We start from the raw sequence: 25955 nt of genomic DNA on the forward strand, positions 1-25955 counted from the left end.
AACTGTTTCTTGAATCCCTATCAAATAGAACTTATTTTATGATATTCTTGTGTTTTGAGGTTCACCCAGGGATAGGAATGGAAAACCACTTCTTTATTAGAAGGGTTTCCCAGGAATTTGATTCCTATGGGAGTCATATGCTTGTTTGCCTGATAAATCCGCTTAGCAATCCCTCCTTGGAAACAAAAAAGAACCGTCCCTTTAATTGACTGAGTCTCGGCTGCAGGCGAGCCCGCTCAAATTAGGCACTTCATTGTCGAGTAGGATTCAGCTGACGCACTGGAGGCCAAAGCAGAGGCCGAGAGGACCATATATAAAAGAGAACCGGCTCTTTAATTGTGGTTCAGCTCCTGGTGAGTCGGCTCAAAGTGACTTGTTCTCTGCCAAGATTTGGTTAATGTCCCGGCATAAATGTGGGAAGACTGAGAGACAGGCAACGTATTCGTTGGTTTGACGCACATATTATCAAGAGGTGACATTTTTATAAAATGCAGCTTTCTATAATTGCGCAAAGCCAGGTCACATGTTCTATTATTTACAGAGCAATTATTCATTTTGTGTCTGTATTCGTTTAAAAGAGATCTGATGTCCTTGCTGCGCATGGAAGGGTGATCAATGTTTGAAGCTCAGTCAGTCTCAGTCTTTGAAGTTGTATTACTTAAACGGGTCAAGTCAAAGGATTTCTTTACAATATGTTCTTTGCCCTCCCCACTAGTCCAAACATATCATTCTGATGAATACATGACATGAAAATAATGATATATTATAATATAATTCAAGCAGCAAAACCCATCCGTTTTTATCCATCTCAGTGGTGCTTTCACGTTATTTCTTTACAGCCAAAATTCCACCTTGCATGGCATGCAATCGTACCAGTAAGTCTGGAAAAAGTGCTGCGTGCACATTTCATTGGTAAGAATTGAATTTTTAATTTTCTCTTTCAAGGAATATTTCTGGGGGCTACTTAAATATTCACCTGCATCATGCTGTCAGAACCATCAACAATAAAACCAAAGCAAAGCCCACAGGGACAAATTTGCTGCAATATGTAAGGCTAATCTCTGGAGGGCACAAGTGGAGTTGGTTCTTTGAGAGGCTCTCATAACGCCGAGCCTCAAATGCTCTCTTGCAGGTAGAGTTTTTTTTTTTTCTTTTACTTGTTTTGGATCACATATCTGGGGATTGTTTTGACAGTACTTCGATCTCCATGCAAAAATTTGCACGGCGAGATGACGAATCATCTTGCCTGCTCAGTGGACTAAGGCCCCCCAAATGAAAAATGCAGAGTCAATCTGAGCTGCTGGCAGGGATCTGTGTGTTGAGCCACAGCTAATGCACTGATGATAGCTGCCAGATCCGTTGCATCCCTAGATGGACATGGTAAAGAATGCGCCCACTTTTTGCTTGAGGCAAGCAGCCATTGATTCCCTTGCCGTATGGACACGACATTAATGAGAGATTCGTTATTGCAGACATGGTCATCGATCTGTCAAAGTGTCAGCTCGCGGGAGGTCAAGTGGCTTTGCTGATGCTCCCCATTTAGTAGATTTCACCACCAGACACTCACCTCGGGATTAACATTCACAGTCGAGTGTATTAGTTGATTCATGGGGAGTATATTTCAAAACCAAGAGGGGCAAAGTGGCGACGAGAAGCCTGGAAAGGACCTCGTCTTGCTTTTGGTAAGAACATAATTTGATTTGATAATCAGCAATACACTAAGTCTTGTCAGCCTTGATTTGTGTTTTTGCTTTTGCCATTCAATAGTCAAATGATCAGACTGGAAATGGTGATTTTCTTCTATGCGGGAATTAGCTACTGAGTGCATTGTTCATTTGAGCAAATAAATACCTCTCTCCAAATAAACACCTCGAGCTCATTCTTCTCAACGGGGAGGGGCAAAATGGTATTAACTGCACTCGTCACAGTTCATAAACGATCATTTAAACACGGACATCAATTATCTACTGAGACAATTTGTCTAATTCCCCAAAAATCAGCATTTATGGATACTATTCCTCACAATGCAACACATTCCTCCAATACAAAAATGCTCCATTCTGCTCCAAATAAGGTACGAGGCGTTTGTTTTTCTGGTGACAATATGCTCAGTTGAGCTATGATTACATTTGCCAAATAGAGACATCATCCTACTGCGCCAGACTTAACGGCAACTTTACACAGGCGGTGACACGGTTACCTTTTTCGTCTTACAGACTGTATCGTGGTTCTCCAATTATGTGAGTTGATAGCTGAGAGGTGTACTAAAAACCGTGTTGGAAAAGAGAAGCACTCAATGGAAGCTTGACGCTATCAGTGCTGCCTCATGACTGCACGTACTGCTTCTTTAGTGCACCAATGGCCTAGTTCCTTTTATATGCACCAGTCAAAGTAATGAGCAAAAAGAAGACACTGAAATAAAGTCGTCCAAAAATTATGTTGAGACTATATGGTGGTTCTCAGAAAGTATCAAACCACTTCAGAGAGTCAATATCGTCTTCTCCTTACCATCAATCGTCACATATTGCCGGTGTTTACAATCATGTAAATATTTTTCATAAATAAAATAACCAACTTGACTGAGATCTGTGCTGCTGTTTGTGTGTAAAGGTTTTTAATGTGGTGAAAACTTCCTCTTTGTGACTTGCCCTCACACCCATGTAATCACGAGCCCTTTACGTATACACTTACAATGGATGTTATCAATAAACTGCCACAATAGCAGTGGACCACTTCAATTGAGTCCGTCACACACCTTAACATGATGATACATTGCCAGAAATTGTTTTACATTGTACACGTTTCCTTCTGGGTCAGAATAACCACAGATATGGGATTTTTGTAACATGTTAGAAAATACAAAGATTTTCATGAACATGTCAATATGGCATTGCCCGACTTGGGATTGTTCAGAAGTGTTTAATGTTAGGCGTTATAGCGCCACCTGTTGCTTCGGCATGCAGTTGACAGCCTGTGATTGGATGTTATGAGTGCGGACAGAGATTTTGTCGACGCTTAAGTAGGGATTTATTTTGATTATAGAGGTATATCCATGTACACGTGGACATCTGTTTCCTGGATGAGGATGTCTGCTGTTTCTGCAGACGAGGATGAATTAGCTCCTTCATTTGCATGAAAATAAACATGCCTGGGTGAAATGTTACAGCATGTCAGCACTGATTTAAATGGGAATATTTATATTCTTAAACGAGAAGTACTCGGTGATGAAGGGTCACGAAAGGGAGGAGGAGGAGAGGGTCAGAGGCGAAACATGCAGTCTTTATTATGCGTTGCCACGGCGACGAAGAGAAATGAGCTTCATTGTGCCTATGCAGCTTTGTCTTGAACCCTGAACCTGCACGCCATTTCCTCGCTGATGTTTCCACACCGCTCGTACATGTTCACTCTCACCTCGGGGGACAAAAACAATTAGTTCAACTGGAAGGCAAAATGTTGCGAAGCTCAAAGGTCACAGGAGGGAACAACTACTGTTAGCCGTTCTGATTGTTAAGTCAACAGCGAGGCTGCAATGTTATTCCTTGCGGTACTGAGAAGTTGAAACCTATTAAGCTCAGTGTTGGGCAACTTACGTCCAAAATGTAATATCGTACAATATTTCATATTGATAGTTACTTGCATTTGAAAGTCATACGTTTCTTTACAATATTAAATTACAATAAAACTACATAATTTGCAAACATAGCTGCTAAAGGAGACTTGTAATGTGGATCTTCAACTATATGGTGTCGTGTAAAATGGCAAATATTCTGATTCTACGGTGGGAGATTACAGTCTTTAAAATTTGTGTCAATAAGATGATACAACTACCCAAAATGCTCTCTCTCTCTCTCTCTCTCTCTCTCTCTCTCTCTCTCTCTCTCTCTCTCTCTCTCTTTCACTCTGTCTTCCTCTCTCTCTCGCTCCCTCTCTCTCCACCTACCTATCTTTCCACCTACCTATCTTTTCAGCTTCCAAACTCCAGCAAAATGCCACTTTTCCTTCATTTTCGCACCTGCATCGTACTCTCTAATTCATATTAATGAGTCCATTTAGAATAGTGCTAATTCTAATTAGCATGTTGTTGTTTTTTCAGCTTTTGCATCAACATTGAGGCCTCGCACGCACTGTGTAAATTTTCCCCCCCAGCTCCATATTCCCCACACCGCAAAAAAGTGTAAACGAACATTGCTTTAAATAAATGATCAATCAATGAGCGCCACGGCAGAGGCCATATCATGTACGCTGTGTCCCTGTCATAGGCTGTCAATGTCGACGCGAAGCCAGCTTTATAAATAATAAGGCAATCTGCTGCTGGTGTCATCCCCTCCTGTTTTAATAAATAAGACACTTGTCAAGTGTGCTTACACTTTATAGTGGAACAGCAAATCACTGCTGCAGAACGCACCCTTCTTTTTGTCTTTGCACATATTTCCCCAAGATTTATGCACATACCTAATTGTTATTACTATTAATACTGCAAAGAATCATTGATGGCTCTCTTACAGTTAAGGAAGTTTGCGCAAAATATATGACATCCTCCCATGGCTCTTCCACAGTACCTCAAGAACAGTTTTTCAATCAAACTGAATTGGATTTGTAAAGTAATGACGTAATGATTTTGATCCATTTTGATGATTAGATGTCGCAGTGAATAACTGAGCGAGGACAGAATGCTGCTTTTAAATCAATGAGATGTCTTTGTCCCAAATGTCTAAATGTAAGTACTAGCTGTCATCAATCGCAGTAAATCTTTCCCTCAACAAATGAGGTTTTCTAATATAATGTAGAGCAGGAGTCTCCCTTGCTATAAGCACAGCTGACCATAAAGTGATGTAAGCCTATTTGTTCTTATTTTTTTGCCGTCGTTCTGGACAATTAGGGACACTGAAATTCACAGCTGAAGGGCTACACTGGATACGTTCACTTGTAAAAATGAATCTGACCAATATATGACCAAACCAGGGCCTGGAAAATGTCGAAATCAAAACTAAGGCGTGCACCTCCAATCTAAGCTAGTTTGGCTCTAGTGTTAAATTACTAGGGGTCCTCTTGAAAGGAAACTTTTGAAGGAAATTAAAAGATAGTTAAATGACGTCAACGTTACTCGCATGAGAATGTCCAATTATGGTGGAATGAATAATGATGGCCATTAAGCACATGTGATTTACTCAATCTAGGTGTGTGTGTGTGTGTGCGTGTGCGTGCGTGTGTGCGTGTGTGTGTGCGTGTGTGTGTGTGTTGAGAACGAGGGCAAATCAATAATGACGGTGAGTCAATGTGTCAGGGTCCTCAAACTCAAGAACTTTCCACTTTGTGGGTCAAGTGTATGGCAAAGACGGGGTACTTTTCATTTGGAAACTCCTCTTCTAATAATTAGTGCAGATGAAGCTCCCAAGGTGACCAGAAATTGAAATTTTCAATGTCATTTCTGCATTCCACTTGGTTTCTTTTTTTATTGAGTCTCTTCGTAATTCAACATTGAACACTCTTGTTTGATCGAGTTTAAATAAAGGTTCAAATTCTCACATGAAATACCTTTTGTTGCTGGCAACGGGCATTTTCTTACCATCAACAAGTCAATAATAAACCAATAAGTAAAAAAGTTTAAGTAGTTTACATCGCCATTTGAGTACAAATTGTCAATTTTATTAGACTACCAACACAAAATGTTTCTACTTGTGTGAGACTTTTCAAGATGGCGCCAAAGTCAAGGAGGATAGGAAAGTAGAAATTGGGGTCAGGGAAGTTGCTCGTCGTGATACGTCGCGACAGAGAAATTTAACATCTTTGTATGGGGCGGAGGAGCTAAATGCAGCCTGGGTTGCTGGTGAGAACAAATTAGGCTCTACTGTATTTATTGACGCTTGTTGTTTTGTGTTGACCTTCAGCTGTGATGTCTTCAGAGGTGAGCTCTCTGATGAAGTGGAGGTGCAATCAAAGCTGATTCATGTTAATTATATTATATGATGTAACAACCATTATCTTGAGTGATAATTGACCTCATTGAGCAGTTGAGTATTCAAACAAGGCTGACAAATGTAGCAGGTTGACTGTCGGGGGAAAACTGAGTCAGATTAAACTGCGGTTCGGCAGACTGACTGATTTTAAATGGCAATTGTTCCTCTTTTGTCCTTGTCGCCGTTCTACATGACATGGAGTAAGGGTACAAAGTCAACCAGGCAATTTGCCATCTTGAGAGGGAGCATCTTTTTTAAGTCCCTTTTAAAGGCTCATTTTGACGCCTCTTTTCTGTCATGCTGTTTTGGATAAATGCTCCAATACAGTCCGTATGAGGGTACAAAGTTAACCGGATAATTTGACACCAGATACCACTGAGTTAGTGTATCTTACTACAGCAGCTTGCAAAACATGAGCATTTTCCTGCTTTTGAAAAGCAATTTTCTTCCTTTGAAGGTACGTATATTAAGCCACATTTTCAATATTTCAAAACGCCATAGTTTGACACCTTTTTCTTAAAGGGACCAAAGCAGATGGCAATTTTCCAGCTTTTGCGGTAGCATCTTTTTAGCCGACTGTACACTGCCTACAATAACCAGTATTTTCCTTTCCACTTTTTTTTTTATAAAAGGCAACAAATACTAGATGATGAATTCAAATAGGCAATTTTCCGTTTTCAGACGTAATAGCATAATCCTGTTGTATGCCACCTGTACAAGTCCCCAACTTTTGTTCTGTGCCGTTCTGTATAAATAACAATGACACAAAATGAGAAATAAAGTCAACATGGTGATTTTCTGCTCCTGGAGTTAGAATGTTAAACCCATTTTTACACTGCCAGGCAAAGCTGGATTTTGCTGCCTTTGCTTTAGTATAAAACACACTGATACTGAACGTACTAGTCTCAATGTCAAATCTTTTTAACAGCTTCAGAGGTTGTATGACCCCTTATGACCCCTGTGCATTGCAGAGTTATAATAATTTATTATAGATCATTTTGACTTTTTTAAAATAGTTTTAATTAATTCTTAGAGTGGGCTTGTTATCTTTTATTAGAATTTGTTTTGTTTTATTATTTCTGGAGTATTGGTGGAGTGCAAGATGAAAAAAAATATTGTGTAAAAAAAGTAAAGTCTACTATAATTTCCGAGCTTTCTTGTTCTGTCTGGATTTAAAACAGTACCAAAATAAATACATATCAAATGAACCTGAAGAGTTGGGTATGAAATTATTTGAAAAAGGTGAAAACCAAGGATTTCACTTTAATTATAGTTATTTCTTTCAGGCACTCATTTCACTTTGATGGTGTGTTTTTCTTTGCATTAGTATATGAAACTCCTTTTTTACATTGCCTGTAAAAACCTGCACTTTAATGTAATTTTCCATGTCGCCGCTGTATGAACACAACTTTTTATGACGCCAGATGCTGCCTCATGGATTGTCTAATTGCAGCAATATCGCACTTAGGCTGAATTTGGTGTAAAAGCAGAAGTGGAATAAACGTCATCAAGCACTGTCTGTGGATAACAACCAAGAGCCATATGCTGCAATTATGAATTATTCTTAGCATATATCATCATTAAGATATATCTACTCCACAACTTGAAATCAATTGGATGATTTGATGCATTAAATTTAAACATAGAAACTTTGTTGATTTCCCAAAACACTATTTTGCTAAATTCTGCATAATTAGTTCATCTCCGATTGGCACGGAATGACGGCTGAGGGGAAATCAACAACTGCAACTCATTTCTTTACTTTTCCCCCCTCTCCTCCACTCGAGATGTAAAGAAACACATCCATTCTGTCAAAGTGATCCAGCCAGGTCATGTGAACCATATGCCTCATGAGGCGTGTTGCTGCCCAGCCATGCATTGTGCACATTGTGAGGTCGCTCAGGTCTGTGGTAAAAATGTGGCCCACGTGTCCTCAGGGGACTCAATGGTAAAGATTCAGGAGTGACCCGGATAAAAGAGGATTATATCTCTCCCGAACTCAGGAGAGGGTGGGGCAGGGGGAGAGTGGAGGGGGACAGTTCAAGATGCAGTCATCCAAATGACTACAAACAGCTCATAAAGGAAATACTTGGACAGCCTTAAAATTACTAACAATAACGAATACGGGCTGCCAGTGAGTGGCATAATTCTGTATGAGTATTATCAGTGCTAACATGATATAATGAGATACAGTTGCGCAGTGTGCCTGTTTGCTGCAACAGGGCTAATAATATTCACCTTTGATTGACACAGTGAGAGAGGAATTTATTTAACAATGTTTACAATGCTTAACACAGCACAGCACACCTAGAGCTGTTTCTGGTATTGTAAACTGATTAGGGAAAGGAAATAGTGTCGCAAATAGTTCTAGTAATAAAGAATGTGATAATATAAAATGATTAAATTACGGTAAAAATAAATACCAAATATAGTTCCCCATCATTTCAACAATTAAAAGAAATGGTGATAAACTGTTGCTGAATTGTGCTAAAAGTGTGTTATAAATGTAATACCGTTTCATGAAACAGTACATTCTATTGTTTTAATAACGTACCGTGTTGGTCTTGGTATTTTTACTGTAATACGAATTTCCCCCAAAAAGTACTTTATATTCTGGATCCACTTCTGTTTTTTCTTCTTAATGATGCATTTTTTGACTGGCGCCACTCCAGAGCGACGTATAGTAAAAAAACATACAGTACTGAACATTCATGATCATTCATTTGACATGATTTCCACCTTCACATAATTCCTTTGAGATGAGGCAAAGGGCACATGGTGTGACATTCATTCGAGTGAATGACCGCTAATTCATCTTCTAACTCCCCTCGAGCCACCCAATGCCCTTAACCCTTTTATAGCCCCACTTCCCTTCCCACTCCCACTGTTCTTTGGTTCTCCCGCCATGAAAAAGGCATAGAAAGAGGAGCACACTTCAGGTAACGAGGACTCTCTAGGGAGTTCCTCCGATTGCCTCCAGTGCCGCTAATTGATTTAGTGCGAGGTTGCCCCCCCAGTGACAGGGGGGCAAGGGAGGAATTTCCTGTTTCTGCATGGCCAATTTCAGCGGCTTCCTGCAACAGCGTTTGGAGCATGCACAATGCACTTTGAAATGATTCGCCCAAGTCAACAACTGTGTTAAGATGTTGATTCCTGTATACTATATTGTTCAACCACCATGCAGCCAGTCACCATCTTGGTTGACCTAATGGCTGCAGTCCAAACATTATCCAAATTTATTCATAATTATTATTATTATTATTTTTATCGTCATTATCATTATTATGGAGAATGGAAATTCATTCTAAAATGATACTGGAAGTATGAAATCACAGTTGAAGTGCAAAAACCAAGAGTGATGTTTCGTGATGTGTGCGCTTCCATTGAGTTGCGTTGTTAGCGGTACCTGAATTATTCGTATATACGCAGGTATAAGGAAATGGCCCCATAATGAAATAACCCGGTGGAGGTCGTTCTTTACGCGTGGTCAATGGAAATGATGGAGGATATTGAATGATGGCACAACATAGTGTGTTGGGGCCCCCCGAGGTGATAAAAAAAAAAAAAAAAATGTCCCATGGGGGAAATGATGATGAGGTAAAAGGGGTGATGAGCTTCTTTTTACCCATGGAGCTCTTTTCATTATTGGAGACAAAAGGATAAAATTCTTCATAAAAGGATCACAGGTGGGCTTTTAGTGGGCTTGATGCAAATGAAAATTTATCATGGGATTGGAGTGTAAGCGTTGAACGTCAACAGGATCAAATGTACACCTTCGAATAGTGAAAACGTAGACGAGCATTCTCCGGTCAATAATTAATTTGATTAATTGATATGTTGAAAATAGAAACAAACCAAATTTTTCAGTAAAAAGCATGTCTGCATAAGAAAACCAATCCTCTTCTACATGGTAAGGGTATCAAAAGTTGCTAAAATAATGGCACAGAAAAAAAAATCAAGGAATTTATCTTTACAACAAATAAAATGTGATTAACTATGAGGAAAAAAATGAGATCAATCACAATTAAATATTTTAATCATTTGACAGCACTAGTTAATAATACTTACAAAATTAATTGGAAAATTTAATTTGAAAAAAGAAACTCACAAAACAGTATGGCACACATACAATTTAAATAATACAATGAAATAAATAATAAAAAATTTAACATTTCAAACAAATATATCGCAAAGGTATCCCAAACAGCGTTTTCTTTGAAGAAATAAACAAAATCAATTTTATAAAGCCTGTAAATGTAATTTCAAGAAACAAAATATTTTGAAAAAATACAATAACACAAAAGTTGAGGTTGTAAAGGCTGCTTGTACATCATTCTTTGTTTCACTAAATACATTCAATACAGTGCTTAACCCAACTCTGCATTGGTAATTCTGTTCCTGCAATGGTTGCCAATGTGCAGCTGTTTAACAGAATGGATCCATTTAAAGACAAAAATCTATTCTGATTGATAACCACGAACTTTCAAACTGTAATGCATGTTATTACTTAATAAACATTTCAAATGTCCACTATCTACTTGCATTACCCAACATTGAAATTACATAGAGGAATTGTTCTATGCTGGCAAAGATTGTAATCAAGGCAAGTAACTGCCTAGCAAGCATGAGCGTGACTGCGCGAATGCTCATAGTGAACAAAAACGCTTTACATGATTGGTCCCGGACTTGGAAAGCTTTGTCTCTCGATCTGTCTCATGCAATAAGGATGTGGAGAACGTCCTCAGAGAGATGAGTCGGGAGATTAAAGATGAATAGTCAAAGTGTTTCCTTCCGACGCCTCATTTGGTCTGCATGAGTCACACAACATTTGCAACGTGACCTTCTGGAAAAGTCAGCCGCAGTTGACTCTTTGCCCAAATAGCTGCGAGGTCAAATTTGTAGCCGTGTTATGTCACTTGATGACATTCCCACAACTTTTTTGGAGCAATCCTCATGGCTGACAATGTTGACCTCTTGCCTTGTAGAGACTTGGACATTTAATGAAATTATACTTTCTCAATAAAAATTGCAATATATCTCACAGAAGGTGCGAGTCAGTACATTTTGCCATTCCGTCAATTGACAGTCTCTCATTATTTCAAGCCGAACCATAATTGTCAAATTAGTCAGTTCGTCTTTTCGTCGTATGGTTACTTTAACCGAACTTTAATCACTATTTTCTTGAACGTCGGCAAAAAAGCATTTTCAAGGGTAAACAGCAACGGTGGGCGCATCATTAAATTTCACTGGTCAGTGAAATCGTCATTCACCAGAAGCCAGCCCACCAGGGCATGATTGTTATTTCAACCACATTTTTGCAATGTCATTACAGTTTGCGAGACGGTATTTGAAAACTTGTTCAAACCACAACCTTACAATCACACAATGAAATTAAAGCCTTAAAAAGTCAACTTGGTGGTGTTGTAGAATTAAGTAAACTGATGATGTCAGTGTTAGATCAACACAGGCTTTGAAGTCTTTCTTTCTATTTTTGTGTTTCACTGCAAGGACTCATCATCGATGCATTCATGACCACTGTTTTTTTTTTTTATCCTAACGCTTCCGCTACATTGTCACTGTCAAAATCAATGTTTACCACGTAGACAGACGCCTCATTGTTTCCACGTGAGGCTCACGTCAATGCCACTTCTTTTTCATAGTATCAGAGGAGAATGAATTATTTTGACAAGTGTAAACAACTTGGTTCACATTGTTAAGGTGTTGTAAACTTTATATCACTTTGTTTTGTATCACTTTTCAACACAAGCTGAATAGAATGGAAATGGTTCTAAAAGTATCTGAACCACGAGACTATTCTATTTTGTCATTAAATATGTTAAGTATCAATACAGCAAAATTCAACACAAATTTTGCATATGTCATATTTTTCCAACGTTACATAGCCCTCATGCAAGATCCAAGTCTGGGAAATCACTACTTGGTAAAATGTCCAAATCTGAAGAAATCACAACTCCTTCAGTAATTGAACAAGTGGAAAGCAAAAAAGAAGCAATTTTATCCAGACTTGCACCAAATCTTACACCATTATCACACATTTTTTGAAACATTTAATTCTATTTGCAATTGTACCCCCCAAGTCTTCTAGAGAGTCCATAAATGATGTTTGTTGGAGTTGTGTATGTTATCACGTGTCAGCTGGTAAATTCTTTTTTCAAGAATATTAACTTATTTTGAGATTTCAAACTAGTCATGATCATATAATCCTACATTTTATGTGTTAAAAATTTTCACACTGAATCTTAGACATGTTAATGCCTATTAAGAAAATTTTAGATCGATGAATACATCAATGCCTTTAAGACTTTAAGGATCTTCAGGAAGCCGCTGTCAAGTCTTTGAGTGCAACCAAATGAGTCGACAGTGCATCGTTGAGAGACAAACGTTAGTGTCAGATAAGAATAGAAACATCTGTCTCCACTTCTAAACATGTCATCCTGCCTGGCTGGTCCAAGAAACGAGCACCTTCATCTCTTCTCAGGCCCTCATAATGATGATGATGGTGATGTGATGATCGTGTTGTGGATGATGAAGATGATGCTGGTAGTTGCAGCTGGATGAAGCGTGTGTTGAGTAGGTTGCCACGCCAACAACACCAAACACGGAGGAAGATTAGCACTTCGGTTAGCTTCCTCTGGATAAAAAATATTCTTTGGAGTCCTATTCTGATAAAAAGCCACCAATTTTGAATTTAATCTCCAAAATGCTAGTAATAAATTTGCATTAATAAACAAGCACCATTTTTAGGTACGTTGAAAGAAATTGATTTTCCCCCACATTTATATCTCATTAATGTATTACCAGGATTATTGAAGTTGTTGTTTTTACGAGAGACTTATAATTTTGAGGGGAACAAAATGCCATCGATCCCTTTACTATGCACTTTGTGATACGCATTGTGCCTAACTGAGCATTGTTATGATATTCATCAGCTCTGGCTTGGGGCAAAAATTATCTTTCTTTTGAAAGACTTTCTCATCCATGTGTCACATCGACTGTGCAATTAAAAAAAGACCAAAAAAAACTCGATAATTAATGAGAGCGACGCGCCAAACATTTGCTCAAGCGACAACTGAACAAATAGTGCAGTGGCGGTGTGTGTTAAGCAGATAAATAAGTGAGTGGACATCTCATTTCGATGCTTTATGCCTCACTAGTAAAATCGACAGGTGGCCTGTGTTCATGTGTAGTTAATTCTAAATGCTGTGTCATAAAAGCTGACATACAATCACAATGCACGTTGGAATTACGTTAAATTCAGTGGTACGTACATGATACATCCCACTAAACAATAAAGCACAAAATAAAAAATAAAGCTATGCTTGAGTGGTTCACACTACTAGATACAGTTTCCTTGTGTTTCTATATACTTGACCAATTAAGATGATTGTGAGTCCGATGTAGGTAATGGATGAATAAATCGTACAGAATGACCCAAACAGTCGTATAGGGAATGTATTGAATTGGTTGAGAAATGTAGAAGGATATATACAGTACACAAGTAAAATTAAACTTGAGCGCCATAGTAACTGCTCTCTGAATGACACTCCAGACTAAGTGTAAACTTGAATGACACAAAAAGCCTGTGACAATGACTCACGTATGCTGGCCCGTTTCCATGGCTCAGCATCTAAAGAGGCGCCACGATCCGTAGGCGTATTAGGACGACACTGATAAGCAGAAAACAAACAATCCTCATTTCCTACAGCAAATACGCTGCTATATTTATTCAGAGAATTAAGTTTTATTCTTATCATTATTATTAAACTATGTATTTTTTGCAACAGCATAGCAGCATTACACGATAGAAGCTGATAAAATTCTAAAAGGTTGTATTTTGGTGGAAACTGAAATCATTTTCTTGAGAAGTTGGTGATATCACAAGAATAAAGAATGATTTTTAAGTGAAATTACAAATTCTTTCAAATACTTCATAAAAATGGTATTATTTACTTCATTAAAAAAAAGTTTGAAGTTAGTTTATTTATGAGAGTAGAATAGAGAATAAAGTTCAAGACAAAAAGTAAATGATTAGTTTTGTGGACCACAACATTGAGTCCATTGTTTTTCAAGAAAAAAAAAACTGTAATAGTGTGAGAAAACTTGTCATATGATTATCTAATGTCTATTTTAAAACATTGCATTAAAAATAAACAACCTTCTAAAGAAATAACATTTCAAGGGGGAATTGTAAAAAATTGCAATTTAAAAAAAAACTGTAGTAGTGTGAGAAAACTTGTCATATGATTATCTAATGTCTATTTTAAAACATTGCATTAAAAATAAACAACCTTCTAAAGAAATAACATTTCAAGGGGGAATTGTAAAAAGTTGCAATTTAAAGTTTAATATGATTTTTTCATATTATATATTTTTACAAAAAAAATTAATTCTCAGAAAACTGTTTTCTGAAAATTACAACTGTATTCTAACAAGAATTTTTAACGTCTTAGTCCTGCAAACTTGTACAATTCAAACTATTGTAAACATATGTTATTGTAGTCACAAATTTATTGCCGTTTTTTTTTTCTTTTCAAGTGGGGCCCTCATATTCCTTTATACCATCATTTTAACATACAGCAAATACACATACATCACAGTGCTCAAAATAATGAGTGGATTTTTCTGTTGTTATCCCCAAGCAAGAACGGCAGCACTGTTCAGCTACATTGAGCCTCCATTTTGTTTATGAGCTCCAATGTCTTATTTTAAGTTGCAAGAAACAAACTCTTGAGCCTTAACCATGATCCATTCCACCTAGCCAAAAAAGGTGAAAGGTTTTCTTACAGCAACTGTGAAAAGTTTTGTTTATTGATGTGCGCACCGAGCTAGAGGATAGATGAGGTTGCACGTCAAGAGGATGACGAGAATGTGGTCTTTTTTTAATCACACGTCTGTCATCTCATCTTCCATATCATCGCCCTCCGTTTCACCTTCGGCCTCTGCTTCTTCTTCATCGTCCTCTTCCTCCTCTGATGTCACGTCCGGCTCTTCCATCTGGGAGATGCATTTGACACACGAGCAGACGAACATGTAGTTCTCCCTGAGGGCAAAACACAACTTGTTAACCACATACTGGTAGTCAATGATTGCAGATGCATACCGCTTTTGAAAAATACACGTTGAATAATTTGCCATTACCGGAAGAGCATACATTTCAGACTGAAAGTTTTGTCACCTCAAAGTACCACCTCCACACAGGTGACATAGCGTCTACCAAGATGGTATATGTCAGAGAGGAATGGTGAAATAGAATCAGTGTGTACTGGTATCTGTGACTACTGTGTTGACCAGGTATGGGCAACTGAAATACTGAACGGGTCCTCGAAGTTCATCAGTGCTACTGGGGAGGCCACAAAAATCAACTCCAAATCTTAATGTTATTGAGGTAATATGTTTGTCCTGCATATGATTCCAAATCCACAAAACAATATTCAAACTACTCATGTTGTAGTATATGACAGTAAACAAGACTAAGATATGTCAGCCATCGAGTGGTGAATGCTGATATAACAACTTTAAACTAGTTATCACCTGCATATTCTCCGTCCGATACTTGCGAATGTGCATGTCTGCCGATTTCCAATGTTTGTTCATATTTTGGATTTTTCCTAGAGGGTTTTCCCCATTATTTCCCAAGTATTCATGGAAAACATACAGTGAATGTTCATAACATTTTTTTTAAATGACGTACTTGGGTTTGTGGGGGGGAAAAACTGCATGCGGCTCACAGGCCACCAGATGCCCATCGCTGGCGTAGCTCTAGACTATCGTCACCGATACTACTGAAAATCATCGCGAATATTTAACAGGTTATTTAAGTGTGTTCTTACAAATAATTCAATACTATATGAAACATGTCATCTGTACCATATATTTAATTACATACGAGGACAGATGACCATTTGATAGAGTGGAACTGGGCCAACAAAGTAAAAAAAAAAACTTGAACAACTGGATCTTTTCTCTTCTCAGTAAAACTTCATTTACATTTGACACGAACAGATGTGTGACTTTAAGCACATCCTGAGGTGCAAGTGTCAATTACACTTACGTTATGACACTTGGCGTCAGCTATAGCACTACCAAAAGTAGCCATAATGTACCTGTACGTCAGGGGTCACCAACACGGTGCCCGCGGGCACCAGGTCGCCCGTGAGGACCGCATGAGTCGCCCGCAGGACTGTTCTAAAATTAGTTCAAATAGCGGCACTTGTCAGTGAACTGCATCTATTTATTTTACAATCAAACCTCGGTTTTCGAACGTCCTGGTTCTTGAACAGATCGTTTTTCCAAACCATGTTTTTCCTGTCCTGTCCTGACATACATATTGTTTAATGACAAGATGTAAATCACAAACTACAAACCCCCATAATTGATTGCAAATCCAGACTTACCAAACGATACGCTGCGACCTTCAATTATTTTGTAGCATTGATTATAAGCGGCTCAAATGTGGTTTGTGAAGGATGGGAAGGTTCTACTATGCAGCGAGACTAAAAAAAAAAAAGTTTACCAATTACTGCATTTCCTTCATTTCCAAAAGCAATACAAAAAGGTTTCCCAATCACACGAGCTGGATTGTAGTTTTCAGCTTCTCATACAGAGGCTAATTTAAAGCACCACCCCATAAAAAAAAAAATACTGACGCATAGCCATTGATTTTTTTGCAGCAAGTGAAAACGGACAATCGAACCTTCCAAGGGTCCATTCCAAAAATGTTTGCAAACAGATATGTTGACGGAAGGAGTCAAAGGAATAAGCTATTCCCCTCCAAAACAGAATTCATCATTGGTCATCCTAAAGCTCACTAGCGTTCCAAATAAGCGATCGAGAGAGAAAAGCCTTAGGTAATCAAGAATCCAGTGGCCACACTTTTCTCGTCTGTAGAGCAAAAAGCACTTTTCCAAAAGGACCACCACACATCAGCAGCAATCCACCAATCGGTCCTTTGACAGGAATTCAGTGCAGTTCTGTAGCAATCTGATACTTGGCTTTGATCAAGTTAGTATTTTTTTTTAGAAATAAATGTAAATCTTTTCATATTGACATTACTTTAGTATGTGTAGAACCCCAAGGAAAGGCTGTCATATTAAATTGTGAAATAAGTGAAGAATTGTGAATGGATCCACTGTGTTGTATACCTGTACCTTGTGAAATTAAGAAGAGAATCAGTTAGCACAGAAGCAAAATAAAAAAGGAGCAGTCTCTTCAAAAGTTCCACCCGAGCATGGTGATGAAATTCAAAGACTGTTTCGGATAGATCAATAAACTAAAAGCTACACTGCCGAAGCCCCAACATGTCTGCCACGAGACGGCCCATTATTGGCCGGCTGGACGGCTTCTCATTGATCTACGTAGCTTATTGGCGCGTTCATGAGATTCAAGGGGAGAATGTGGAGCAGCCCACCTCAGAATTTTGTGTCTGCTGTGACGGCTTCTGTCCCTTTGGCAGCAGTCCAAATAACTGATGCAAATCTCCTGGAGAGGACAAACAAGTAATTGGAAAACAAAGTTTCCAAAGCGACAATTTTCATGTGTAGCTAATTGATTGGAAATGCATTAGTAACTTTTCAGAAAAAATTCGGAAAAAAAGTTACAATACTACAAAAAGAATGTTTAAATCAAAAAAGTAGCTTGGAATTTTAAGAATAATAATTGCAGATTTAAGAAAACAAAAGTTGAAAAAGTTGTAGAATATAGTGGATTCATAATAAAGCATAAGATTTTTCTTGGTCTTTTTCGTAAAAATGTAATATTAGAAGAAAGTAGAAACACAAAATGAAGGTCAGTAGTTTTTGGTAAAAAGATGCAATATTATGAGAATAAGATCATATTTTCAAGAAAAGAAGTTGTAATATAGTTCATAACATTTTTAATATTGCATATACTTACAACACATCACCAAGGTTTCAAAAAGAAAACCAATTGTTAGAATTAAGTCTCTGAAAAATGTTCAAGACTTGTATATTTCTCCAAAGAGTCAGAACGTATCAAGAATGAAGAAAAAGAAAACTTAAATTCATACTTTGACTGGAATATTAAAAATATATTAAATAGTAAAAAACTAATATTTTTAACGCATAATATGGTGAAAAAAAATCTGATTTTAAGTCAAAACAAATTGCAAGTGTGTGGTGTGAGGACTTTGCTACATGCCTTGGACCAGCGTTTGACAAAGTATCTGCCCTCTAGCACTGCGTGTATGACCCCTGACCCTTGACCCCCGCCCCATGCATCCGCTGACCTGGCCTGGATCGATGTCACCAAGGGCACTGAGGTGAAGCAGGAAGTTGTTGTCGGGGAAGGAAGCCTCAGCATTGGGCATGCAGCTGTGATTGCCTGAAGAGGAAGAAGAAAAAAAAAACAACAACTAATAACATTATTTGCTCTTGTGCTTACTTTGAGAAACATGAAAGTCATGCGAGCTTACATGAGCTTTGCAGCAAAAAGAGTCCCGAGCCTTCATTGTTCAGAAAGTCTCCGGTTTCTTCAGAGAAAGGAAGAGAAACAACAAGAGGTATCAATGTTTGACTCCAAGAAGACTAATGGAGGGATTTACACTGTGGTCCCAGGTTGCCAATTCGCCATTCAATGTATATCAGGGCTTTAAAATAACATCTCTCTCTCTCTCTCTTCTGTTAATGAAAATAAAATTCACAATTTTAATCGTACCCTGCCCCCCTACCCTGTTAAAAAAACAAAGAAAATGACAACATGAGTTGGGTGGTTTTCTCAGCCTTCATATTTATTTTGTTTCTCTTGATACCAAACAAGCTTTGAAACTGTTTTTCTTTGGATCAACTTGGCTCACGACCAAAACGGAGCATCCACAGTTTCTTTTTATGACCAGTGTTTTTTTATGAATTTATTTGTGTTGTTTGGTTCAACGCGAGTTGTGCATACTGAAATGGATGTATTCCGGTAATTTCAAGCTTGTATTGACGAGTATCTTTGATCTGTGCTTTGACACAGCACTCCCAATGGCAGATGTCCAATAACGTATACGAAGACATCTGATTCATTCGATGTGTGCTATTCTATTTACGCCGCTGTGACGCATTTCCCTCAGAATTGTGTCTGCAGTTAAATCAAGCCAAAGAGCTGAACTGTCACCTCGCTCAATATCTTTGTACAGCTGGTCGATAAAGGAGTCCAACTGCGCTCTCTTCTGGGTGGGAAGCTCAACTGCATCGCAGGCATGAACCCACTGACTCAGAGAGCTGACGGCACAAAGAGCACAAAAACATCATGTCAGGGACAAGGCGATATGTGTAATACAAGATGAATAAAGAAGAGCTGACCTTGTGCCGATGCCTTGTCCATTAGTTCCGATCAAAGCAAAAAGCGAACGGAAACCTTCGGGAACAAACCACTGAAACGCAAACAATAATGCAATTCAATCATGCATCTGTGGAGCTTTACAAAGAAAGGTACACTCACTGGTCATATCATTAGGTACACACCTAATACAAAAGCTGCAGTAAAAGCTCTAACCACAGTCTAGGAGTCTAGTCATGTCAAATGTTTATTATTTTTTATCTATTATTGATCAAGCTGGAAGTCTGTGGTGATTTTACTTGGGGGGACCATTCCATTCCAAAAACGGGCGGAACTCAGAACTCTGACCATATTACAAGCAGAACATTTTATGTAAACAATATAAAACTGTCTCTTATCAAATATGCAAACTGGACTTTGAGTCCCAACGTGATTTATGATCATTTGTGATGAGGTTTAAGTGTAAATATTTGCATTTACCCGACTTAGCTCATCATCGTACAGCGCCTCTTTGAAAAGACTCTGTAACACCGCCAGCTGACCCTGAAAACAAACAGCATCATTACATTACATTGGTCAGCTGCGAGATATAGGACATTTCTACAATTTATTTTTCTCAGCTGAGGAATATTTACCCTGAATTTCTCCCCCAGTAGCTTGTGGGCCAGCTCGTCTTCCTCATTGGCTGTGCGGCTGCAGAAGTACGAGAACAGCTTCTGCCAGTGTGCTTTGTCTTTGGCCTGGAATGCAAATTAACAACACATTTTGGTAGCAGTGACTCACAAAATAAGGGTCTCGATGAATGGTGGGTAGATTAATGGATAGACGGACGGGCGGGCGGGCGGACGGACGGATGGATGGAAGGAGAATCATTTTATCATAATACTAATATTAATATTACTACTGCTGCTAATACTAATAATAGTAATACCAATGCATTAATTCAGAAATCACACCGTATAATGTGTGTTAATTATTCATCACATTGTCTGATATTAAGTGGTTAATGATGCAATCCAAGTTAAAATGGATTTGTCATGTAAATAAAAAATAGTACATTTGCCGTATTACGTATCATAAACTTTAAATGTAATGCACTTAACTGTACATGTCACATAATTTTTTGTATTAATTATCTGTGAATAATTAATGGCAGGTCCTAGATACAGGTCCTCATTGTCTCTTTCACAGGAACTAACTCATTATGTGCTGGTGTGTGCAATATCCAGCCGGTGTGAAAGCATACAGCAGGAAGCTGCAAAAAGTGTTGAGAACGTGAGATTATCGTTCATCTGTAGAAAGTAAGCATGTGTATTTTGTAGACCATACATGACTCTTGTGGTGATGTCATGCAATTATCTGACTGCGGGATGCCTTCAGTAGATTGTCTACAAAAGGCAGACACATGCGGTCTCTTCTTTCACGCCTTTAATGTTGCCAGAACTCCCTGTGAAAAAGGCCTGGGATTTCATTGTGGAAGCATGCAGATACAACATTATAAAATAATTAAATCTCACTTGTTTAACAGTTGCGACCATTCTGGCCAGAAGCGTGATGCTGGAGGTCTCTGGAGGATAGTGCATGGTCCTGTGGAGAACACAGGATCATTTACTATAAAATCCACAAGGAACTTTTTAGACTAAACTGGAATCATCCCAATCACCTCCAGGCATCTTTCAGCTTGTTGACGGGGTGTTCTGGATCTTCATGAGACGGGCCGAGACACAGCGCTCGATGGTACTGGTCCACCGCAGCTTGGCGACAATCAGCGCTGCAGTAAATCACCTGCGGGTGGAGGTGGGTCATATCTTATTATAGATTCATTAAACGCACAGGAACATACGAGCTTTGAGACCTTTTCGCAGTGGAGTATTTTTGTGCTATTTGAGCAGACTTTTTCACCGGTAACCGCAACAAGTGATTTGAGGCAACAGCAATGGAAGAAAAACAGAAGTAGCAAACGACCGTAGTAAAACACCAATAAAGTTAATCCTTAAACGATGACTGGAATTAAATTAACCATGGTGACTACTTTTTGGACATTTAGTGAAGAAAATGTTGGTGAAATTCCAAACTTGAAGTTCCTCGACAGTGACATCCTGTGCAAACCGACCTGACACTGAGGGCAGGCTTGGTGGAGTTGTGGTCGGACTGGACAGAGTTCCGCATAAGGAAGCCTGAGGTCTGGATTGCCTGCCAGTCTCCTAGCGTTCTCCTCCGCCGTCTCCAGGGCTCGTAAACAGTAATCACATGCTGTTAAAAACACAATTCAAACGTCAATCATGAGACATCAAGTCATTTAAACCTGCTCAAACTGTCTTACCTTTATATTTATACAAAGCATTCCACAGGAACTGGGCACAGACAAGCGGGCGCTCAATGAAAATGACCTCACCCTTCTTGATGCCCCTCTTTGCAAACAGACCTTTCCCCTTTAAGCATATGTTAGAAGCAACAGTTAAACTCAATGAAGCCAGAATTGAACAAATCCATCAATTTTCTATCATACACCAGTCACGGGGCCCATACAGACAATCAGTCACACTCACATTCACACCTATGGACAAATGAGTCTTTAATGATCTCACATACACCAAAACATGTATGGTATTGGAGTATTTCTAATATTAATATGGCGACTATAAGATTGACTCTTATTAAGTTTCAAAATGTCATATTATAAATATAATCTAATGGGAGTTTCTGATGCGTTTGCACTGATTGTCTGCTGGATGTCAATCAAAATTGCTTGTTACAGCTGAAACGCGGAAAACCGCACAATAGTAATAGTGTTTACCTGCAATTTTTAGGCACGTATAAACAAACTGCATGGATGTCGTATAGTTCAAAAGGCAAATATACATAACATATGTGTAGCATGCGACTAAGGTGGAAAAGCGGTGAGTAAAGCCAATTTTCTTTTTTCCCTTCTTTTCTCATTCCAGCATAAAAATGACCAAAAATGTCAACAGACCAACCTTGACGTTGTCAATAAATCGCACTTCCACGGCGCCGGCAACTTTGCTGGGATCCATGCAGAAGGAAAACATGTCATCCAAGGGGGCCGCCATCTTGGAGACGAACTTTCACCTCGAGGATACTCGCTTGCACATGCGCATGCCACTACTCTGCTGCGAGTATGTGAGGCGCCCCCTAAAGACCACTATGTGAACTGTAGCGTATTAACAAAATAAGGAGACGCGTGCAATTTCTGCAGCGATTGCGTGTAAATGATGAAATGCCAAAATTTGAAATGGAATGATGTGTGAGAACTGAATACAATGAATTTTAAAACTGAATAAAGTGCCTGATGCAGAGTACACTAAACTGACTTATTTGCAGGCAGGCAGCATGGGATTGATTCCCAATGTGTGCAAGTAAGATAAGGATAAGCGGTTTTGAGAATTGATGGCTGGATTTATTGAATATGAATAGAATACATAATTTATTAAATTACATGAAAACAAGTTGGACTGGAGACATGCCAGAGAGAAATTTAGCCAGTGCCACCTGCGCTACCACTATCATTCCCAACATCAAAATCAGAGACATTTTATTCCAAACAAGTACATGTAATATTTTTTAAAGCAACTTTAAAATTGAACCTCAAAACGGTGTTTAAATATAGGAAAATAAAAACAAAATCAATTAAGGAATGATCTATTTAAAAGGAAGTGGTAGTTTTACCACACTATTAAAATCACTGTAAGACACAATGATTGGTTTGGGTTTGGTGAATGGTAAAAGAAATATTAAAATAATGAAACTTATTCACAGAATATATTAAGTATATTTATTTAGACCATGCACTTTGCAGCCAGTGAATTTTTAGTGTAAATTTTACAAGTATATATTTAATAACAATCATTTTACGTCAGTTAGTGATATAGGATTGGTCGAAAAATTGTATGCAAAATTAATTATTAGGAGTGCATACCGTACAAATTACCACAAAATAATGAAGAAATGACTGTTTCACATTGTTGGTGTCAAAATGCTTGGCATGTGTCAGTTATTTCAGGCAATTTTAAATCAGACAGACATTTTTACATCCACATAGAACAATAGTAGCACAGACTTTCATTGCACTAATATTTAGTGCAGTGCTTCTTAAGTTACAGAGCAATATTACCCTGCAATATGACTAAAAAAAGTGTAAAAATAAAATAACACACCCAGTGATAGACAACCAAGCAACAAATAATTTAAATAAATTAACAATTATTGAGGAGTATTGAGTAAGTTATTAGACCCATGTGTGGTCTTGTAAGGGTATATATATATATAAAATAAATCCAAATACATGAAAATATGCACCATCTTGAATGTCAATTGACAAAATACATTAATGGTAATATGATTAATTATGGTGCCATTTACTTAAACAGTGAAATTCAGCAGCAATTGTGAATCGTGATAGGTTTTTAATTATGAAAATATTGGAACATTATTACTCAAGTCAAACGACAAGGCCCGGGAGTTGTTTATGAACTGGTTCAAAAACGTCGACAACTGCTATATGGCGATTCTGTAAAATGATATACGTAATGTACGTAAAACTGTACAAATAATTTATAATTACTGTATAAAATTGTATTTATTGGAAATCATTTTCAAAAATTACTAAATTTAAAAATATATAGAAATACATTACTATTACCAGTATATTTTTATTAGGAAACACAATTTAAAATATCTTTAGCAATGCAAGTTTTTGATGCTCTCTTGTGGCAAATACTGTTATTGCATGTTTAAACTATTAATGTGTCTATTAATGTGGCCTATTTACAACATATCACATTATATTAATAAAATGCATTTCATTTGATCATATTTCTATACATACAGATTGCAATAAGTTTCTGTGTTAATGTTCTTCTCATCACATCCTTGTTTTCTCTCGGACCGTCACGTCATCCATCATAAACCCTTGTTGTAGGTCACCACTTTGCAATCTGTTGCCATGGCGATCTCGGGCTCCAGGCGAGACACCTCAATCTGTGAGGAGGTTAAAAAAAATCAGAGCGAGACTTGAAGGTGAGATTGTAATTAGAAAAATAAGAGGTGTGTGGACTGCGAGGGCACTTGACAGGCGTGGTACGTTTGATTTGGAAGTTGAAGCCCTGCGACCTTGAATCATAAAATCTGCTCGTAATGTACCTGTGACATCTGCGGGAAGAGGCTGATGGCCACGGGCAGCGACAAGCCAAAGGTAAGCAGACACACAATGCTGTGGATGGGCAGCATCAGTCTGCGGTTCTTCTGCAGGAAGGGCAGCCTGTAATGCACAACCAGACATTTATTATATATATATATATATATATATATATATATATATATATATATATATATATATATATATATATATATATATATATATATATATATATATATATATATATATATATATATATATATATATATATAAAAAAGCAAACGTGAGTGAGGCTGCATGTGCACATCGATCTCTTAGAAGCCTGCAGTTATTTTGGGAACTGTGGGGGGTGGGGGGGAAGACAAGTGCAGAATCGTGAGCTTCATCTTCTTGTGCGAAACCACCACAAGGTGCAATTACTCAACGTGGTCTATTATTCATTAGCACAGCTCACTGCAGGGCTTGATGAAGAACCACATACATAGAATGAATTCAAGTAAGAATGATATCAAAATCTCTGACACTGTCTATAATACTGTATTTAGTGCCGTAACTGTATAACGATCTCAGTCCATCGATGTTATTGACAGTAGCTGTTGCAGATTTTCAACCCTATTGTAATGAGTTTACCGCAAAATTGTTATAATTTATTCCCAGCAGTCAATTATTTTCTATTCATTTTATAGCATATTTTGAGCTACACTGCTTTCAGTACGTAATGAATACACTGGAATTTTTTCTCAGTATGGAGGTTAACCTCGACCTAAAGAAACATTCAGTATACGTACAATGAGGCAACCTTCTATTGTGTATTTTAAAACTATGTCTGATGCAAGTTGTGTGCATAGCTGTCATACGTGGATGCTGCTGTTCCAGATTTTCGAGTTTGAACATTTCTTCGTTGGCCTCAGGCTGCTGCTCCCACTGAGCATGTTGTTCAAACATGCCTTGTTAGATTCTGGCATGTTGAAATGGACGTTTTCATGGCCATATGCTTGTTTCTTCGCATGGTTAAACAAAATCATAGAGTAGAAATAAAAATGCATTTTTATACGTATATTTTCTCTTTCTTTGACAAAAACGTTTTTGTACATGACAAAATTGTGACTTTTAATTTTTTTTTCAATTTAATCAATAATTTTCCAAAAAGCATGATTTTATTTTAGCATATGACAAAAAAGTAATAATAAAGTGATAGCACCACTTTTTTTGAAATTACTTTTTAATTGATATTTAATCTAATACCATTTCCCCTTAACTTTTACCTGTATGTTAATAACTGCAAAGACTTTTTATCATGATGTTAATTTTTTGTTTTGTTACAGAGTACATTATTCAGTTTTCCTTCTCGACTGATTGGCTGGACATTTTTTCCTTGCTTCAAAATAAGGCACGCAGCCTCGGCTGATAAAGGTCTCAACTGTGTTCCGTGTGTGTGTACCAACCTCTCGAGGTAGGACATGATGATGGGGGGTAGCACAAAGATGGGCATGGGGAGTACCACACGTGTGAACGCCGTCTCTGCGATGGCCTGCGGGATGACA

The 25955-nt window shown here is 38.0% G+C and overlaps 2 protein-coding genes across 5 annotated transcripts in view; both read right to left on the minus strand.

The window, feature by feature from the left end:
* Positions 1-13416: 13416 nt before the first annotated feature.
* On the minus strand, positions 13417-22379 carry smyd5 (SMYD family member 5). The gene is made up of 13 exons (XM_061289191.1): positions 22235-22379; positions 21580-21688; positions 21370-21509; positions 20920-21041; positions 20774-20843; positions 19892-19996; positions 19737-19799; positions 19280-19350; positions 19092-19198; positions 18409-18465; positions 18223-18317; positions 17386-17456; positions 13417-15018 (listed from the first exon to the last, which is right to left on the minus strand). Exons 1-13 carry the CDS (start codon positions 22325-22327, stop codon positions 14862-14864), a joined length of 1260 nt encoding a protein of 419 aa, XP_061145175.1. The 5' UTR covers positions 22328-22379; the 3' UTR covers positions 13417-14861.
* A 656-nt stretch (positions 22380-23035) lies between these two features.
* sfxn5b (sideroflexin 5b) overlaps positions 23036-25955 on the minus strand; it is a 9067-nt gene continuing 6147 nt past the window's right edge. For 3 of the 4 annotated variants that reach the window (XM_061284947.1, XM_061284937.1, XM_061284956.1), the window contains 3 exons: positions 25857-25942; positions 24417-24534; positions 23036-24254 (listed from right to left, as the gene is read on the minus strand). In XM_061284947.1, coding sequence (XP_061140931.1) covers positions 24177-24254; positions 24417-24534; positions 25857-25942 — 282 coding nt within the window. In that variant the 3' untranslated portion in view covers positions 23036-24176. Of the gene's footprint in view, positions 24255-24416; positions 24535-25856; positions 25943-25955 lie in introns of those variants that run through there. The other variant, XR_009715128.1, reaches the window with a different exon arrangement.

The sequence above is a fragment of the Syngnathus typhle genome, linkage group LG1 (assembly GCF_033458585.1).
Source record: "Syngnathus typhle isolate RoL2023-S1 ecotype Sweden linkage group LG1, RoL_Styp_1.0, whole genome shotgun sequence".
NCBI classification, from domain to species: Eukaryota; Metazoa; Chordata; class Actinopteri; order Syngnathiformes; family Syngnathidae; genus Syngnathus; species Syngnathus typhle.